General features: G+C 44.7%; 1 protein-coding gene across 1 annotated transcript; it reads left to right on the top strand.

Annotated features, from left to right (window-relative positions):
• The first annotated feature begins 667 nt into the window (after positions 1–667).
• Positions 668–16,809, top strand: LOC139272585 (3-oxo-5-alpha-steroid 4-dehydrogenase 2-like). Its single transcript, XM_070888653.1, has 5 exons — positions 668–945; positions 9,446–9,609; positions 11,350–11,451; positions 14,214–14,364; positions 16,743–16,809. The coding sequence occupies exons 1-5, from the start codon at positions 668–670 to the stop codon at positions 16,807–16,809; spliced, it is 762 nt and encodes a 253-aa protein (XP_070744754.1).
• The last annotated feature ends 422 nt before the right edge of the window (positions 16,810–17,231 follow it).

Genomic DNA, 17,231 nt, shown 5'->3' with positions numbered 1-17,231 from the left:
CCATTTTGTGGCTAAATGGGCGATATCTGGACGTTATACGTCATTTCAGTGTTAAAATGGACGTTATGTGGGCATTATGCATAAATAAAAAAGTGGAAATTCTAGCCCCAAGTACTTGCCATCCATTCCGGTAAGAACCACCCGTTTCACCTAGTTTCGCCTTTAACCGCTGAGAAACCCATCGAGAACATTGGTGCAAGATCCATTTTCTCGCCGGGCGATATTTTTTACCTTTATTATGGAAATTTTCACCAGCGTTAGTTGCAGAACGTTAGCGGTGTTTCTGCCGGCAATCGGGCGGTGAGGGGGTTTCGGGAAAGTTTCACCCAAGGAAACTGCAGCTCCTTAATTTCTGAAAAATCAGCAATGTGCCTGGTAAGTGATTTCATGAAAAGCATGTGACCTGGTTGTACAAAGGTTGATCATCAGCTTCTGATGCTTTAAAGATTGACTTGTTTATGCAAGCTTGGAGCTGGATTTTAAATTCTGGCTTTTAGCATGACAATTTGTAAGATATAACTATGACGCCCGGCCTGTGATTGGATTGACACTGGGGGCGGAACTAGAAAACAATACAAAATAAGTAGGTACGTTGCATTCAAGCTTACTTTTTGGGAGATCAAAACTGTAGATGACTGTCATTTTAAAGAAAACATCAAGACCAGATATGTCAGAGTGTAATCCATATATTTTGTATGTAATATCATCTGGCTTGCTTGCATTAGGATTCTTCCATCTTCTGTCTGGCGGACAGTCTACAGAATCTTATGGGAGATACAACACTCAGAAGCAGTCTGTAATATTCTTGCCAGCTAAGGTGGGATGGTTTTTAATGGAGCTGCCATCATTTCTTGTACCCACGCTAATATTTTACCAGTCAGGCAGCTTGGAGAGCATGGGCAGCAAACTCCTATTGTTTTTGTTCTGTGGGCACTATTTTCACAGGTGAGTTGAATTGACACTGATCCTTGGATTGAAAAGTAGTGTTTTTAAAATCGTAAATTGTTTTGAGAATAATTTTTTTGAATTGCTTTTGGCAAATAAAATTGTGCAAGTAAGAACAGACTTGAATGTAACATTTATGTAAATGCATTGTTAAAAAAGTTAGTACATAAGTTGCAGTGACACACCATACCTTCAGTATCAAACAAATTGTATTCACCTCGGTGCGCAGATTAAACCTTTAGATTGCCAGTTCTAAAATAACCTTTGATTACCTTTTCAATCAATTGTTTATTGTGTTATTAAAAGTTATCGTGACTAAATTCATTTTCGGATGAAAGTGTAATGACTCAAGAGTCTGGTTAGTGTAAACTCTGCCCCCTATTGTCTCATGCTGATCACTTCTGCATTTAACCGTCTTCTGTCTTCCAATTCAGCATTTTACTTTTCCTGTGTGAGGTTTTTTTTTAATGTCAAACTTGTGCAGGAATGGTGCAAATAAACTGTCATGACCCACTTCCAATTAATACTGTACAAAGGTGCTGACTCACATCAAGGTGTACACTTTGATAACATAATATAATATTACCACAATGCGCACCTGGACTATGGCCTCAGCATTTATTCAGCTGGCAAAATAATACTTGTGTATGTTTTCTTTCCCCTCACCATTGTTCTGTTGCTTTTTAAATGCTTTCCTTGGCAATATCCCAATTCCGCTGAAGGGTTCAGTACCAGAAATGTTAACTTTCTCTGTTCTCTTCACAGAGATTCTCTGACCTCTCAAAGTTTCCAGCATTTTCAGATTTTGTATCAGAGTTCCAGCATCCCCTGTATTTTGCTGTTTGTTCGTGCTGGTTTGTAATGACTCAAGAGTCTGGTTACTGTAAACTCACTCAGGTGCACCCTGATTCATCTTTATTCCAGCCCAAGAGAGCCAGCGTGACAAAGACACCCCGCTTCTATTCTGGTGACCAAACACACATGCTACATGCGTACAGCCCAATGACCTCTGACCGCAGCGCCCTCTGGTGTCTGGTGACCCCCAAGCATTAATACATAACAGAAAGATTAAACCGGGGCCCCGTCTACTCACTCAGGTGGACGTAAACAATCCCATTGAGCAATTTAAAGAAGAACAGGGGAGTTCTCCCAGTAACCTGGTCAATATTTTATCCCTCAACCAACATCACTAAAAACAGATTATGACCCTGAAATTCCTGGAGGATCGGCGACATATGCCATAACCTACACCGTTTTGCGCGCCGATCTTCCCGTTGCAAACATACAGCTCAACTTCTTGGGAAAGTCATTTGAAGATGCCGCAGAGAGCATAACAGCTAACCAGGGACCGCACAAACGGAGCAGCCAATGCTGTACCCTGTCTGCATCAATTAATTAAATTAGCAGGTCAATATTAACCTAACTCGCTCGTTGGGAAACTGACAGGTTTGGGTACAATGCTGGTATTACACCCCAACCAATTTTATTCTCTATTTAAGTCAACGGAGATTATTATTGGGTGGGATGTGAAACGGGCTTTCCAACCGATCCCCTAGTGGGTTCCCTCCCCGGGAAAAAACTCTCTCCCAATTAACTTACAACTTTAAAAGACCCACAAAATTCTGAATTTCATATCCTTTTCCTATATTGAACTTGCAGAAAATTGTCTTGATTTATTGACGCACTTAGCTGCTATTTATTTAGAAGATAAAGGGCTCAATTTTCTCCAGTGATTTGCGGCGTTTTTTTTGGCGTGCGTCACTTTTTTTGGCCTAAGTTAAAAAATACAAGTTTCCCCAATCAATGTGCATCAGCGTAACTCAGTAAGTTCCAATTATTTAGGTTAGTTTTTTTGTGTGTCATAACCTGCCACATGTGCCAATTCTGGCCATTTAAGCAAGTTTGGCCAGCTCCGATTTACTCCAGTTCTTCTCAGGACGCGTATGTGGTCTCTATGGCAAAACTTTCTGGTGAGTTAAGAAAATCGGCACAGGTAACTAAATCAGGGCAACAGAAGCAGTTCAAGGACCTGGGCAGCAGCAACAGAGAGGTGAGAGAGAGTGGGGGAGAGGGAGGAGCATAGTTAGGAGGGGGACCGGGAGGGAGGGGGCTGTTTGGCCAGGGATAGGTGCGGGGACTGGCATCGGGAGGCCATTCAGCCAGGGATAGGTGCGGGGACTGGCATCGGGAGGCCATTCGGCCAGGGATAGGTGCGGGGACCGGGACCAGGAGGCCAACATGAAGAATTCAAGCGGGGAAACTTGGATGATATTTTTTTGGCATACTTGGACCCCCAAAAAACGGGCGTAACTCTTCAAGTACGCCAAAAAACAGCTTTGGGGAAAATTGAGCCCTATGTTAGTAACTTAAAAGTCTCAGAGGAAACAAACCCTCACATAGGAACATAGGAACAGGAGGAGGCCATTCAGCCTCTCGAGTCTGTTCCGCCATTCAATGAAATCAGGGCTAATCTGCGATCTAAGTGCGTATACCTGCCTTTGGCCAATTAACCCTGAATACCTTTGGTTAACAAAGAGCTATCAATCTCAGATTTAAAATGAACAATTGATCTCGCATCAATTGCCATTTGCAGAGGAGAGTTCCAAACTTTTACCACCCTTTGTGTGGTAACGGTTTGAAACTCACTTTCATCAACGACATGTATGAGCGCTTTTGTGTCATCATCATAGGCAGTCTCTCATATCGAGGATGACTTGTTTCCAAACCAAAAAAAGCTGCAACTTCTGAACTCACCCTAAATCAATTTTAAAAAGTTAATTATAGTTTTTATTAAAAATTGTAAAACGCTATAAAGAGTAATTTCCAGCGTCTGCACCGTAAGTTAGGGATGGCAGAGTGGAGAAGGACAAAGGCCGTTAGATGCTGAGAGGCTGGAAGGAGATTGGAGGAGGAGGACTGGAAGTGGACCAAGAGGAGGATAAGGAGGCTGAGCCCCCTACGGGTAGGAGGGGGCGCGGATATTCCCACCGCACGCAGGACTGTGAGGGTGCTGATGCTGAGGGGACGAGGGTTATCTGAGACATCTGTGGTCCAACGGCCATCAGATGGCGCTCATCTGCACAATGGGGGCAAAGCTGGACAACCCCCGCCAGGTTGTTGAGTGGGCAGCTTGACTGATCGCTGAGGGGGCCACAGCAACCGACGCCATTTTCCCCCCCACCTCAGAGTAGCAAGTGGAACCACCCGCTTCCCAACTCCCTGATCCCGAACGGCATGTCAGCCTCGGAGGCTACTTGTGTGGAGCGAGGACTCGTACACTCGGCGAGGCGAAGGCACGTGTATGACTAGGGTTCCCTCCCTCTTTCCAAATCCACCTTCTGGTGCAGTCTCCCCCTTGGCCTCGCTTCAGACTGTCGCACTTTCTTTTTACAGAGTTCAACTTATTGTCGTTGTTATTCTTGCTGTTCCGTTCTATCAATATTTGCAATTTTAAAGCTGTTTAATACAGTTCATCATGTTTACATTTTAAGTGCTGGTTCAGAAAATGTTTGCACAATTTATAAGATGAGTGACCGCCTCATCATTGCTTCATTTCCTGTCGACACGTTTATTGTAGAATAGTTATTTACCACCGTTAACAACATTTCAATGCAAAGTGCTCTGAAAGAAAACTGTTTGTGCAAACTATAAAACGATGTACTACCTTTTATGCAGGGTTAACATTGCTGGCTTTTTACAACTTGCATTTAGATAGCACCTTTAACATAGTAAAACATCCTAAGGCGCTTCATAGGAGCGTTATCAAACTAAATTTGACACCGAGCCACAAAGGCGATATTAGGGCAGAAAAGAGGTAGGTTTTAAGGAGCATCTTAAAGGAGGAGAGAGAGGTAGAGAGGCGGAGAGAGAGGTAGAGAGGCGGAGAGGTTTAGGGAGGGAATTCTAGAGCTCAGGGCTCAGCAGCTGAAGGCATGGTTGTTAATGGAGGAATGATTAAAATCGAAAATGCTTAACACGTCACAATTGGAGAAGTGCAGATATCGCAGAGCATTTTGGGCTGGAGGAGGTTACAGAAATAGGGAGGGGTGAGGCCAGTGAGAGATTTGAAAACAAGGATGAGAATGTTAAATTTGGGGCTTTGCTCAACCGGGTGCCAATGTAGCTCAAGAAGCACAGGGGTGATGGGTGAGCGGGACTTAGTGTGAGTTAGGACATGGGCAGCAGAGTTACGGATGAGCCTAAGTTTATGGAAGATGAGAGGCCAGCCAATAAGTTTGGCCCCCGGTGGGCTAGGGGACGGAAGGGAAGTTGCAGGGGCAGCTGATCAGATGGTCTCAATCTTAATGACAAAGAAGTCCATGAGTTCCTCGCACTTGGTGTTGGAGGTGAGGATGGAGGAAGCAGGGGAGAGGGGTTTAAGAAGACAGTTTGTAATAGAGAAAAGAAGCTGGGGGTTATCTTTGCAATCCAGGATAATCCTGGAATAGTGAGCAGTTTTGGCAGAGGAGAGCAGGACCCGATTTATGGGGTCCAGCCAGATCTGGCAATGAATCACTAAACCAGTTGCCCAGCAGAAACATTCACTTCTGCGTCCCTTGGACTTCAGGGAGCGAAAATGAGGGCCGTGCTGGGGTAATGACCAGGCTAAGAGAGAGTAATGATTTTAACAGGGACTAAGGCATCAAAGGTGGAGGAGAGGGTGTGATGAAACAGATCGGTGGCAGCAGAAATGTTGGGGTGAATGGAGGGCCAATGGCTGGACAGTTGGGATTTTGAAAGTGCAGTTCTAAGTGAATTGGGAGAGAGTTTTTCCAGGGGCGGAAACTGAAGGAAGAAGGGTTGGGAGGGGGAAGGGGGATGTGGGTGGAGAATGATACAAGGAAGTGATCAGAGAAGGCATTATCTGTGATTGACATGATGGGAGTAGCAAGGTCACATGAGTTGGCTAGGTCGCGGGGGTGACTGCAAATATGGGTTGGGGAGTTTATATGGAGGGAGAGATTAAGGGAGGATAGGAGAACAGTGAACTCAGAGGAGAGGGAGCATGATGAGTTGAGATGGAGGTTGATATCACAAAGGGTGAGAAGTTGCTCAGTGCAGAGGTTGAGGGAGGAAAGCAGTGAAGATATTTTGGTGAGAAAATGATCATCGTACTTGGGTGGATGGTTGAGAATGAGGATTTTAAATGAGAAGTGAGAGTTGTGGAACAAAGTGAGATGCTCAAAGGAGAAGAAGGTACCAGAGGAGTAGATGGGACAGGCCAAGGTGTGATTTGGTGATAGGAGCCACCATGGCAGTTTGGTTGGGGCAGTGGTAGAAGGCGAGGAGGCTTGATTTAGGGGAAGCGTATCATCACCCCTCCGCTGGGTTTCCATCAAGGCCATGATGTTGATGTAATCATCGACAATAAGCTCATGGATGACATGGGTCTTGTTCCCGTGAACAGACATTCTGGAGGGAGATGCGGAGCGGGGCGGTGATAGCTGATGCAGTGGCAGAGTCCACAGCATCAGCAATGGGAGAGGTGAGTGGGACAGGAAGGAGATCAGAAAGATTAGCCCCCAGTGGGCACACTGGGCGAGAAGATCGGTGAGAGAGTAGGATGGGACAGTTGGAGTTGCTGCTCGTAAGGAGGTAGCGACAAATGCTTTGATGGGCCCTTCGGAGGATGCCAAGTGAGGCACAGAGGGAAGCTGTAGGCTTGTCTAAGAGGGCGTCAAGCCTGGGATGGCGGCAGGGGAGTAGAAAGGCTGGGAGTACTGAAAGGTTGAAGTAGGGATTTGGGAAGGTAGAGCACCTGAGAGGGGAGAAATGAAAGGAGGAATGACAACAGAAGAGAGGGGTCTAGGAGGGATAAAGAGAAAAGAAGAAAAAAGGGGGAGAAAAAAGTGGATATAGAAGGGATGGGCTCAGGTCCAGAGCGGCAGCAAAAACGCCCATGCGAATGGACACAGGATAACTCAAGTTACATAGGTCTGGTTACAAGATTAAGATACATATATCCTGATAATAAATGAGGAATAGAGAGGAGACAATAGGAAGGCATCCAGAGTTAAAGTCAGAGGTACCATGGTGGGATAAAGTGGGAGTGGGTAGAATGGAATCAACTTGTAGCATCGACGAACTGATGTCCAGGTTCGGAAACAGGTGCAGCGGGCGAGTGAGCTAGAAGCTATTTGAAGGTAGAGTATTGGGGGAGGCACTGCTGGTGGTATTTCTGTGGGACTAGAGAGCTAGGTGGTGTGCAGAATCAGTCATGGGGCAGAAAGAGGGTGGAGAAGTTGGAGGTTATCATAAGATTGAGAGGCGGCGGAGAAATGGGCTTCGGCCCAAGGTAGTGAATTTTTGGCCAGGAACTTGACTGTAGCTGAAGCTGAAAAACCAATAGGACCAGGAGGACAAGTTCAGCAGGTAACAGCAGTGGTCGGGAATTGGCTGTAGGCTGAACAAAGTACCTTAAAATTTAAATAACTGAATAACACATCAGAGTTACAGCAAGTGAATTTTATGCTGTAGTCCAGGAACTTAACTGCACCAGCCACATAAACACTGTGGCAACAAGAGCAGGTCAGAGGCTGGGAATTCTGCCGCGAGTGTCTCACCTCCTGACTCCCTAAAGTCTTTCCACCATCTATGAGGCACAAGTCAGGAGTGTGATGGAATAGTCTCCACTTGTCTAGATGAGTGCAGCTCCAACAACACTCAAGAAGCTCGACACCATCCAGGACAAAGCAGCCCACTTGATTGGCAGCCCATCCACCACCGTAAACATCCACTCCCTCCATCACCGACATATCGTGGCTGCAGTGTGTACCATCTACAAGATGCACTGCAACAACTTGCCAAGGTTTCTTTGGTAGCACTTCCCAAACCCGCAACCTCTACCACCTAGAAAGACAAGGGTAGCAGGTGCATGGGAAAACCACCACCTCCAAGTTTCCCTTCAAGTCACACACCATCCTGACTTGGAAATATATCACTCTTCCTTCATCATCGCTGGGACAAAATCCTGGAACTCCCTCCTCAACAACACTATGGGAGTTCCTTCACCACACAGGCTGCAGCAGCAAAAAGACAAGGATGGCCAAGGATAGTGTTGAGGGGAGAGAGGGAAGGCTTCTTTTCCCACGAGCGGGCCCACTGATATAGAGGGTCGACGCTCACCCCAGCCCACGTAGCAATTCTCGAAGTTAGCAGACAGAGACGGATGGCAAAGTATAACGATCTTTATTACGAACGTCCGGGAACATCCCTCATCACAGCCGCCTGTGAGTGGAGATGCTCCCCGAACAGCACAATCATACAATTTTTATACATTTCAAAAATCCCTCTGTTCCCGGACAAGACCTCCCTAGATTTCTAATTGGACTACCTTATCAGTGCTACTTCTCTAATTGGACTACCTTATTAGTGCTACTCCGGATTGACAGGTCATGAGCTCTGACTGACAGGCCATGATCTCGTGACCATCTTAGATCGTTCCCAGAATGGTATCTCTAGGTTGGAATTTGTTATACATTTCCTTTGGTGCCATGAAGTCTATCTCGGGTCTCTTCGCAAGGTCTTATCAGCGGTCTGTTTAGGTTCTCACATCGTATCCTGTCGGAATATTATTGAATTAATAACTTCTGTAGCCTTGGTACAAGGCCGAAGAGGGGCCTTTTATCTCCTTATGGGCCAGTGCAGGAACCAGCACTTTAACCCTTGTCCCGCTGGTACCCCTAATGCCAAATTTTCCTCTTACAATACAGATGCACAGTAAGGAGTGGAAATCAAAGTGGAAATCAATGCTCGCCCCTGCCAAGTCTTCCACTCAGGTCATTTCCCGGCACAATTCCCACCTTTGTGTCCCTCAAATCTAAGGGCCGTAGAAAGGATACCATTGCTATCCTTTGCCCTTTCTCCCCCAAACTCCCCTCCACCGCTGATTAAGTTCTGTACACCACCTGGCTCTCCATTCCGACGGAAATACTTCCAGCAGTGCATCCCCCGATACTCTACCTTTCAAATAGCTTCTGGCTCACTCTGGCTCACTTGCCCTCCACACCTGTCTCCGAACCTGGACATCAGTTCGTCGATGCTTCAAGCTGACTTCACCCTACCTATGTCCACTTTATCCACCAGGGGACCTATATTCTGCATTACAGGCAGAATCAAGGGAGCTGTTAAGCAGTTTGAGAGTATCAGCAATGTCATGGCGTGAATTCAAAAATGTGAAGCCTGATTTTACAAACTAAAATCACTGCAATGGCATTTCAAAACTGCTACCTGTCCACCACAACTGCCCAACAAGCAGTGGTTTTCCTTGACAATTGGTCAAGGACAAAAAACTTACCACATTGAGAATCAAGGGTGTGAATTAATTTCCAACTGTGGCAGTGTGGCAAAGAAAATTGAAGGAAAAAAGGAAGGTTGACCAGATGTTACAAAGTAAGAAGCTTTCCGCACTCCGAGGAGTTTGTTTCTTCTCTGTGTTTTCTTTATTGCAATCATCCTGTGAAGATATATGTTAATGCTTTTATTAATTCTACTTTGCAAGGACGTTTATCTATGCAGTTCGCAGCAAAGGGCATCATATCTCGTTCAAAGTAGTTCTCTCCGCTTCTATATTCTGTATTCTTAATGGCTACCTTCAGGGACACACCATGATCTACTGCACTCACTATGATGACAACTGGATCACCGACTTCAGATTTACTTCAGGTAAACCTATACCTGCAAATGTTCCACATTCAAAATATAGGACAGGGGATACTCATTATATGACTTAAGGCAACTGTAGCTCTTTTGAGCTCATATTGTGACTCTCAAACTAAATGCAGTCTAGTTCTGCATATTCTAATGATCCCACCGCTGCACTTGATCTCCCTACCACCCCAATCGTGCCCGCACCCTGATCCCGCCATTGGTCTTGAATTTTAATATGGGTGCCACCTTTTAAAAACATAAGAAATAGGAACTGGAGCAGGCCATTTGGCCCTTCAAGTCTGCCTCGCCATTCAACAAGATCATGGCTGATCTTCTACCTCAACTCCACCTTCCCGCACTATCCCCATATCCCTCAGTTCCCTTAGTTCCCAAAAATGTATCGACCTCTGTCTTGAATATATTCAACGACTGAACATCCACAGCTCTCTGGAGTAGAGATGTCCAAAGATTCACAACCCTGGGGGCACTAACGGAAGGTGCAAATGACCCAAATTCACCTCCCCCACCCCCCCCGGAACTGTACACAGTCCTCCAGATGTGGCATCGCCAATGCCCTGTATAATTGTAGTAAGACTTCTTACTCTTATACTCTAATCCCTTTGTAACAAAAGCTAACATACCATTTGTTTTTAGTGAGTGTAGGTTGGAGGGTGTGAATATTCAAAATGGCAAAAAATATTGGGAGCACACTATTGGCCAATAAATCTATGATATCATGGGCCATGGGCATGGACCAAATTTGGGGGCGGTTTTCACCTAAACTGAACTGGCATTACTGTCATTACAGAGAGAGTGAATTCAACTTTGGGACGGGAGTTGGGGGAGATTCAAATTGATAAGGTTGGGATGGGGAAATTCAAGACTTTGAACTAGATAGCATGGGGTAGTGGAAGTTTAGCAGGTGTTCAGCAAAATGGTAAATTAACAGAGAAAAAAGAGGGACCAATGGGGGAACTGAGGAGGGGAGAAAGCAGTTGACCAAACAAGTTGTCTTTATATCCATGATAGGCTTTGAGGAATCTGAAGCACAAATCCCTCAATTCAAAGCAGAATGCAAAAGCAATGGCTCAATGACCTTGGGTGAGGTGGCTTTGGAGGGGGCATTATGGTGTAATAGCTCAATCCTATCTAGAAAAGCTCCACTCTGGGCATGGGACATGGAAGAATTACTCCGGCAGTTTATCGCCTCCAATACGAATGAAGAAATCTTGGGTATACCCACAGCTTAAGGTACCGACCCAAATTAAAGACAATTGTCCTGTTGCAATTTCTTATAACTATTTCTTTTCACACATGATAGGCTTGTTTAGGAGCTGACAGCTTTTTGGGGTTTTGACAGGTTTTTTGAGGCTGTCGTTCAGCTGTTTCTAAGTTGATGTGGATGTTTTAAAAGTATGTTACATGCCACCTTTCCTCTGCCACCTTTGCTATTGCTAAACATGTGCCCTGACCGGCAGAAAGGAGCCCGTGTAACGGAGTTTGACAAAACCAGATTTTTTATTTTGCTTCAATCGAGGCACTTCTAACAAGGTCGCGGAGGATAAATGAGTGAACTGATTAAATTCACCTTGTGTGATGTTTCTTTATGACAGAACAAAAAATGGACTTAATTTGGCTTTACATGTTGATAAATGCTTTATTCTTGATTATTTCATTCAGAATACAATACATGTTCATTCCTGTTTTATTTTTGGACTATGATAAATGAACCATTTTTGTCTTGCTATATTTTAGGTGTTGTGCTATATTTGGTGGGATTAGCAATTAACATTCACAGTGACTGCATATTACGGGACCTCAGGAAAGCTGGTGACCTGGGATATTATATTCCTCAAGGTAACATACATAGGATTAAGTAGGATATATGACATGAAACAGGCAATTCGGCTCAATCAGTCCATGCTGATGTTTAGTTTATGCTCCACTCGAGCCTCCTCCTGTCTTTTCTCATCTAAATCTATCAGCATAACCCTCTATTCCCTTCTCCCTCATATGCTTTTCTAGCCTCCCCTGAAATGCATCTATACTATTCGCTTCAACCACGCCCTGTGATACTGAGTTCCACATTCTCACCACTCGCTGGGTAAAGAAGTTTCTTCTGAATTCCTTATTGGATTTCTTGTTGACTATCTTATATTGATGGCCTCTAGTTATGCACTTCCCCACAAGTGGAAACATTCTCTCTGTATCCACTTTATCAAAACTTTAATAATTTTAAAGACCTCTATTAGATCAAGAGAAAAGAAACCCAGCCTGTTCATCCTTTCCTGATATGTATACCCTCGCATTTCTGGTATCATCCTTGTAAATCTTCTCTGCAATTTCTCCAGTGCCTCTATATCCTTTTTATAATATGGCGACCAGAACTGTACGCAGTACTCTAAGTGTGGTCTAACCAACGTCCGATACAGGTTTAGCATAACTTCCCTACTTTTTAATTCTATACTTCGAGAAATAAACCCTAGTGCTTGGTTTGCTTTTTTTCATAGCCTGGTTAACAGAAGAAATATGAGCAAGAGTAGGCCATTTGGCCTCTCGAGCCTGCTCCGCTGTTTAATATCAAGGCTGATCCGATCATGGACTTGGCTCCACTTCCCTGCCCACTCCTCATATCTCTTTATTCCCTTATCGCTCAAAAATCTGTCTATCTCCGCCTTAAATATATTCAATGACCCAGCATCTATAGCTCTCTGGGGCAGAGAATTCCACAGATTTACAACCCTCTGCGAGAAGAAATTTCTCCTCATCTCAGTTTTAAATGGGCGGCCCCTTATTCTGAAACTCTGACCCCTATTTTAAGTTTTCCCAAGAGTAGAAATATCCTCTCTGCATCCACCTTATCGAGCCCCCTCATTATCCATATGTTTTGATAAGATCACCTCTCATTCTTCTGAACTCCAATGAGTATAGGCCCAACATACTCAACCTATCCTCATGTCAACCCCCTCATCTCCAGAATCAATCTCGTGAATCTTCTCTGAACAGCCTCCAATTCAGTATATCCTTAAGTACGGAGACGAAAACAGAACGCAGTACTCTAGGTGTGGCCTCACAGACACTCTGTACAGTTGTAGCAGGACTTCTCAGCTTTTATATTCTATTCCCCTTGCAATAAAGGCCAACATGCTTTTTGCCTTTCTGATTACTTGCTGTACCTGCATACTAACTTTGTGTTTCATGCACAAGGACCCCCAGGTCTATCCATGCTAATATATTAACCCAACCCCGTGAACTTTTATCTTGTGCAGTAACCTTTTATGTGGCACCTTATCGAATGCCTTCTGGAAATCAAAATACACCACATCCACTGGTTCCCCGATATTCACCCTACTTATTACATCCTCAAAGAACTCCAGCAAATGTGTTGAACACGATTTTCCTTTCATAAAACCATGCTGACTCTGCTTGATTGAATTATGCTTTTCCAAATGTCCTGCTACTGCTTCCTTAATAATGGACTCCAGCATTTTCCCAATGACAGAAGTTAAACTAACCCGGTCTATAGTTTCCTGCTTTCTGTCTGCCTCCTTTTTTAAATAGCGGCATTACATTTGCAGTTTTCCACTTCGCAAACCTGTGCTGCAACCTTTAGTAATGTGTGTATTTTGTATTCTGAGATCTCTTTGTTCCTCTACCCTACCTAGACTCACACCTTCCAATAATAAGTGACCTCCCTATTCTTCCTACCAATATGTAATACCTCACACCTATCTGGCAATTATATGCCCATTCTGCAAGTTTATTATTGTCATCCTGTAAATTGTTGCAGTTCTCCTCAGTATTGACTATTGCCTCCAATTTGGTGTCATCCGCAAATTTAGAAATTGTGTTTTTGATTCCAAAGTCTAAATCGTTAATGTAAATTGTGAACAACAGTGGGCACAGCATTGCTCCTTGTGGAACACCACTACCCACCTTCTGCCACTGTGAATAGTGTGATATGTGTGCTCTCTAAGATATGACACTTATCTTATTACTAATCTCATCATCCATTATCCCGTCCAGCTGTTCTTTCTCCTGAGGTCATTACATCTTTTCCTGCATTGTATCCATGGGTGTGCCATCACACTCCTGCTGCTGACCTCCTCTGCAATCTCCAGCCATGCCTTCTTCGTCAGTGAGACTGGCTTCTTCCTCCCATCAGAACGGAATAAAACCTCCGAGCGGGTTGTATAATCTCGCAGCGTGAGGTCCAGGGAGGCATCACGAGAGTGAGACGCAGTTTTGGAATGTTGAGAATCCATTTTTATCTGCAACCAATCTTTCTCCTACCTCCACAAACTTTCAACTGTCATTTTTGTAGTGTTCCTTTAAATACCTCAGCTGAAATAGACCCACGCGTGTCGCCATCACGCCTGCTCGCGTTAATGGTTTGTGAAACCCGGGATGCTAATACAGTGGCTTTGTTATAAAGCTACTGACAAATGCGCTGCTGAAACATTCGGGGTCTCATGCGCTCCCGGGCTCCCCCGTTGGACAGTGAAAATTCCGGCCAAAGCATGCCTTGGGAAGGTTTACTACATTAAAGGCACTATATAAATACAAGTCAGCTGATAGTACTTTGGATGATCAGTGAACGTCTGTCCTCTGTTTTGCAGGTGGGTTATTTCAGTATGTCTCAGGAGCCAATTACTTTGGTGAAATAGTGGAGTGGTTTGGTTATGCCATTGCAACTTCTACTTACCCAGCTTATGCTTTTGCCATTTTCACTGCTTCTTTTTTGGGACGTCGTGCTTGGTTCCATCACAGGTAATTCATGAGCTTGCGTCCGGTGTGTTCATTATATCAGTCTTGAGAGTGAATCAAGTGACACAATGGGGGCAATTTTAACCCGACCCGTCCGTCGAGAAACTGATGGATTCGGGCGCGACACCAGTTTTACACCCCGCCCGATTTTACTCCTCATTGAAGTCAACAGAGAGCAATATTGGGCGGAGTGTAAAACCAGCGTCCCATCTGATCGCGTGGGTTTCACGCTCGGCGAGTTAGTTTAAAATGACCAATGTGTTCGGGAGCTGTGCCATGAGCAGCGAACTCTAAGCTTGAACCCTAGCCTTGATGGATAGTGACGGAGCATCAGATTGAAATGGCAGGGAAATGTAAAGAGCACACCGAGCAGTGAGAAGTTCAAATTAATGGAGCCTTTAAGGCTTAGAAACACCCCAAATAATGACGCGAAAATAATTTCCGGATGTGCTTCCAGCTTGAGCCGACAGCAGCTTAGGATCCCTTTGAGTAGAATTGCAAATGGCTGCCTCCTGACCTAATGATTTGTGGTAGTGCTTGTTGACATGAAAATGGCATGTTGGTCCTAACAATGTCTTCAGAGCCTCATTTTAATATATTAATTAGGCCCCTGCTGGTTTCGGGTGGGAAGACTGAATGCCCTCAATTAAGGCCTGCTGAAAATTGCAGCTCAGCCACTCTGTCAGTGATTCTTTACTTCTTTGTTGAAATGTTTATCCTGTTCATGCCAAAAAAAGGGGCAGTTGTGGGAGATGAACTTGCTTCCACATGGAATAGTTGAGACGAATAGCACAGGTGCATTTAAGGGGAAGCCAGATAAATATGAAAGAGAAAGGAATAGAAGGATATGCTGATGGGGTTAGATGAACTAGGCTGGGAGGAGGCTCGTGTGGAGCATAAATACCAGCATAGTACATTCTATGTAAGTCTACATAATTATTGAGTGGCATATGGGTATGGTAGCATAGTGGCCATGTTACTGGACTAGTAATCTAGAAACCTGGGCTAATGATCTGGGGACATGAGTTCAAAACCCACCAGGGTAGCTGGGGAATTTAAAATATAATTAATTAAATAAATCTGATATTAAAAAGCTAATATCAGTAATGGTTACCATAAAACGACCAGATTGTTGTTAAAAACCCATCTAGTTCACTAATGTCCTTACCTGGTCTGCCATGTATGCCAGATCCACAGCAATGTGGTTAACTCTTGACTGCACCTTAAAATGGCCTAGCTAGCTGAGCAAGCCACTCAGTTGAACCAAACCGCTACAACAAAGTCAGAGTGTTCGAAGACCAGGCCCTCAAATCTGCCACCAAGTTCATGGTCTACAGGGCTGTAGTAATACCCGCCCTCCTGTATGGCTCAGAGACATGGGCCATGTACAGTAGACACCTCAAGTCGCTGGAGAAATGCCACCAACGATGTCTCCACAAAATCCTGCAAATCCCCTGGGAGGACACACTTGATCAGCTCCGCTGTGCAGGCCATATTGTTCGCATGCCAGACACGAGACTCCCAAAGCAAGCGCTCTACTCGGAACTCCTTCATGGCAAACAAGCCAAAGGTGGGCAGAGGAAACGTTTCAAGGACACTCTCAAAGCCTCCCTGATAAAGTGCACTGACACCTGGGAATCCCTGGCCAACGACCGCCCTAAGTGGAGGAAGTGCATCAGAGAGGGCGCTGAGCACCTCGAGTCTCATCGCCGAGAGCATGCAGCGGAAAGAGCTTGCGGCAAACCAGTCCCACCCACCCCTTCCCTCAACGACTGTCTGTCCCACCTGTGACAGGAACTGTGGTTCTCGTATTGGACTGTGTAGCCACCTAAGAACTCATTTTTAGAGTGGAAGCAAGTCTTCCTCGATTCGAGGGACTGCCTATGATGACACGGACTGCAACGGTTCAAAAAGGCAGCTCACCACCACCTTCTCAAGGCCAATTTGGGATGGGCAATAAATGCTGGCCATGCCAGCGATGCTCACATCCTGTGAACGAATAAAAAAAAACTTCTGCCCTGGCAACAAATGCTGAAACATGGGCTCACCTTTATTTTCAGGTGGGTCTGGTCTCTGGTTTCCCCCTTCTTAGAACAGCAGGGTGCCACTGAGAGTTTCTGGTGCGTCCATAGGGCAGGTGACCCTGTTGCCCCACCATAGGTGCAGGACCCTTCCTCATTTGGGACAGGGTTGCTGCCAGGTCAAGGTGGCGGATGGGAGTTCCATCCTGCCGCATTTGCAGCACTTCAATGATGCTCTGGGATTTCTTCCGTGGAATTTTTAACCTGTTGATGTCTCAGTCTTTTCTGCTCTGCATTGTATACAATTCGCCTTTACCTTAAAAACATTGGCTGATTGATTTTTTTTTTCATGACATTTAGATATTATCTGGAAAAGTTTGATAACTACCCAAAATCAAGGAAAGCTGTGATCCCTCTTATATTGTGAGATCTGGAGGATAACCGCATCAAGTTCAGGATACAATTTTCAAATCAAACAGGGGATATTTGTGTCGATTTTATACATATTCTAATGGATTTTTATACACTTACATATTCTAACTGATGTATACATTTTTTTATATATCTGTATAAAATCAAGTGCCAGGTTCTTTCCGTTTTCAGAAATCATAAGATCAATTAAATACCTGTCTCCTACACTTTGGCCCTGAATTTCCTCAGGGGCTCTCGCTGTACCGATAAAAGTGGCTTGTCTTTCAATTTTAGTTTTATAACTCCTCTCTTCATCAATCAGGCCACTTTCCTGGCCTGATTCCATTGGTGGGGCCTATATATGTGTCAGCCGTGGCTCAGTGGGTAGCACTCTTGCCTCTGAGTCAGGCGGTTATGGGTTCAAGTCCCACTCCAGGG

This window comes from Pristiophorus japonicus, chromosome 9 (assembly GCF_044704955.1).
Source record: "Pristiophorus japonicus isolate sPriJap1 chromosome 9, sPriJap1.hap1, whole genome shotgun sequence".
Classification (NCBI taxonomy): Eukaryota; Metazoa; Chordata; class Chondrichthyes; family Pristiophoridae; genus Pristiophorus; species Pristiophorus japonicus.
Note: the sequence above shows the minus strand (reverse complement) of the source record. Positions and strands in the feature narration are given on the sequence as shown.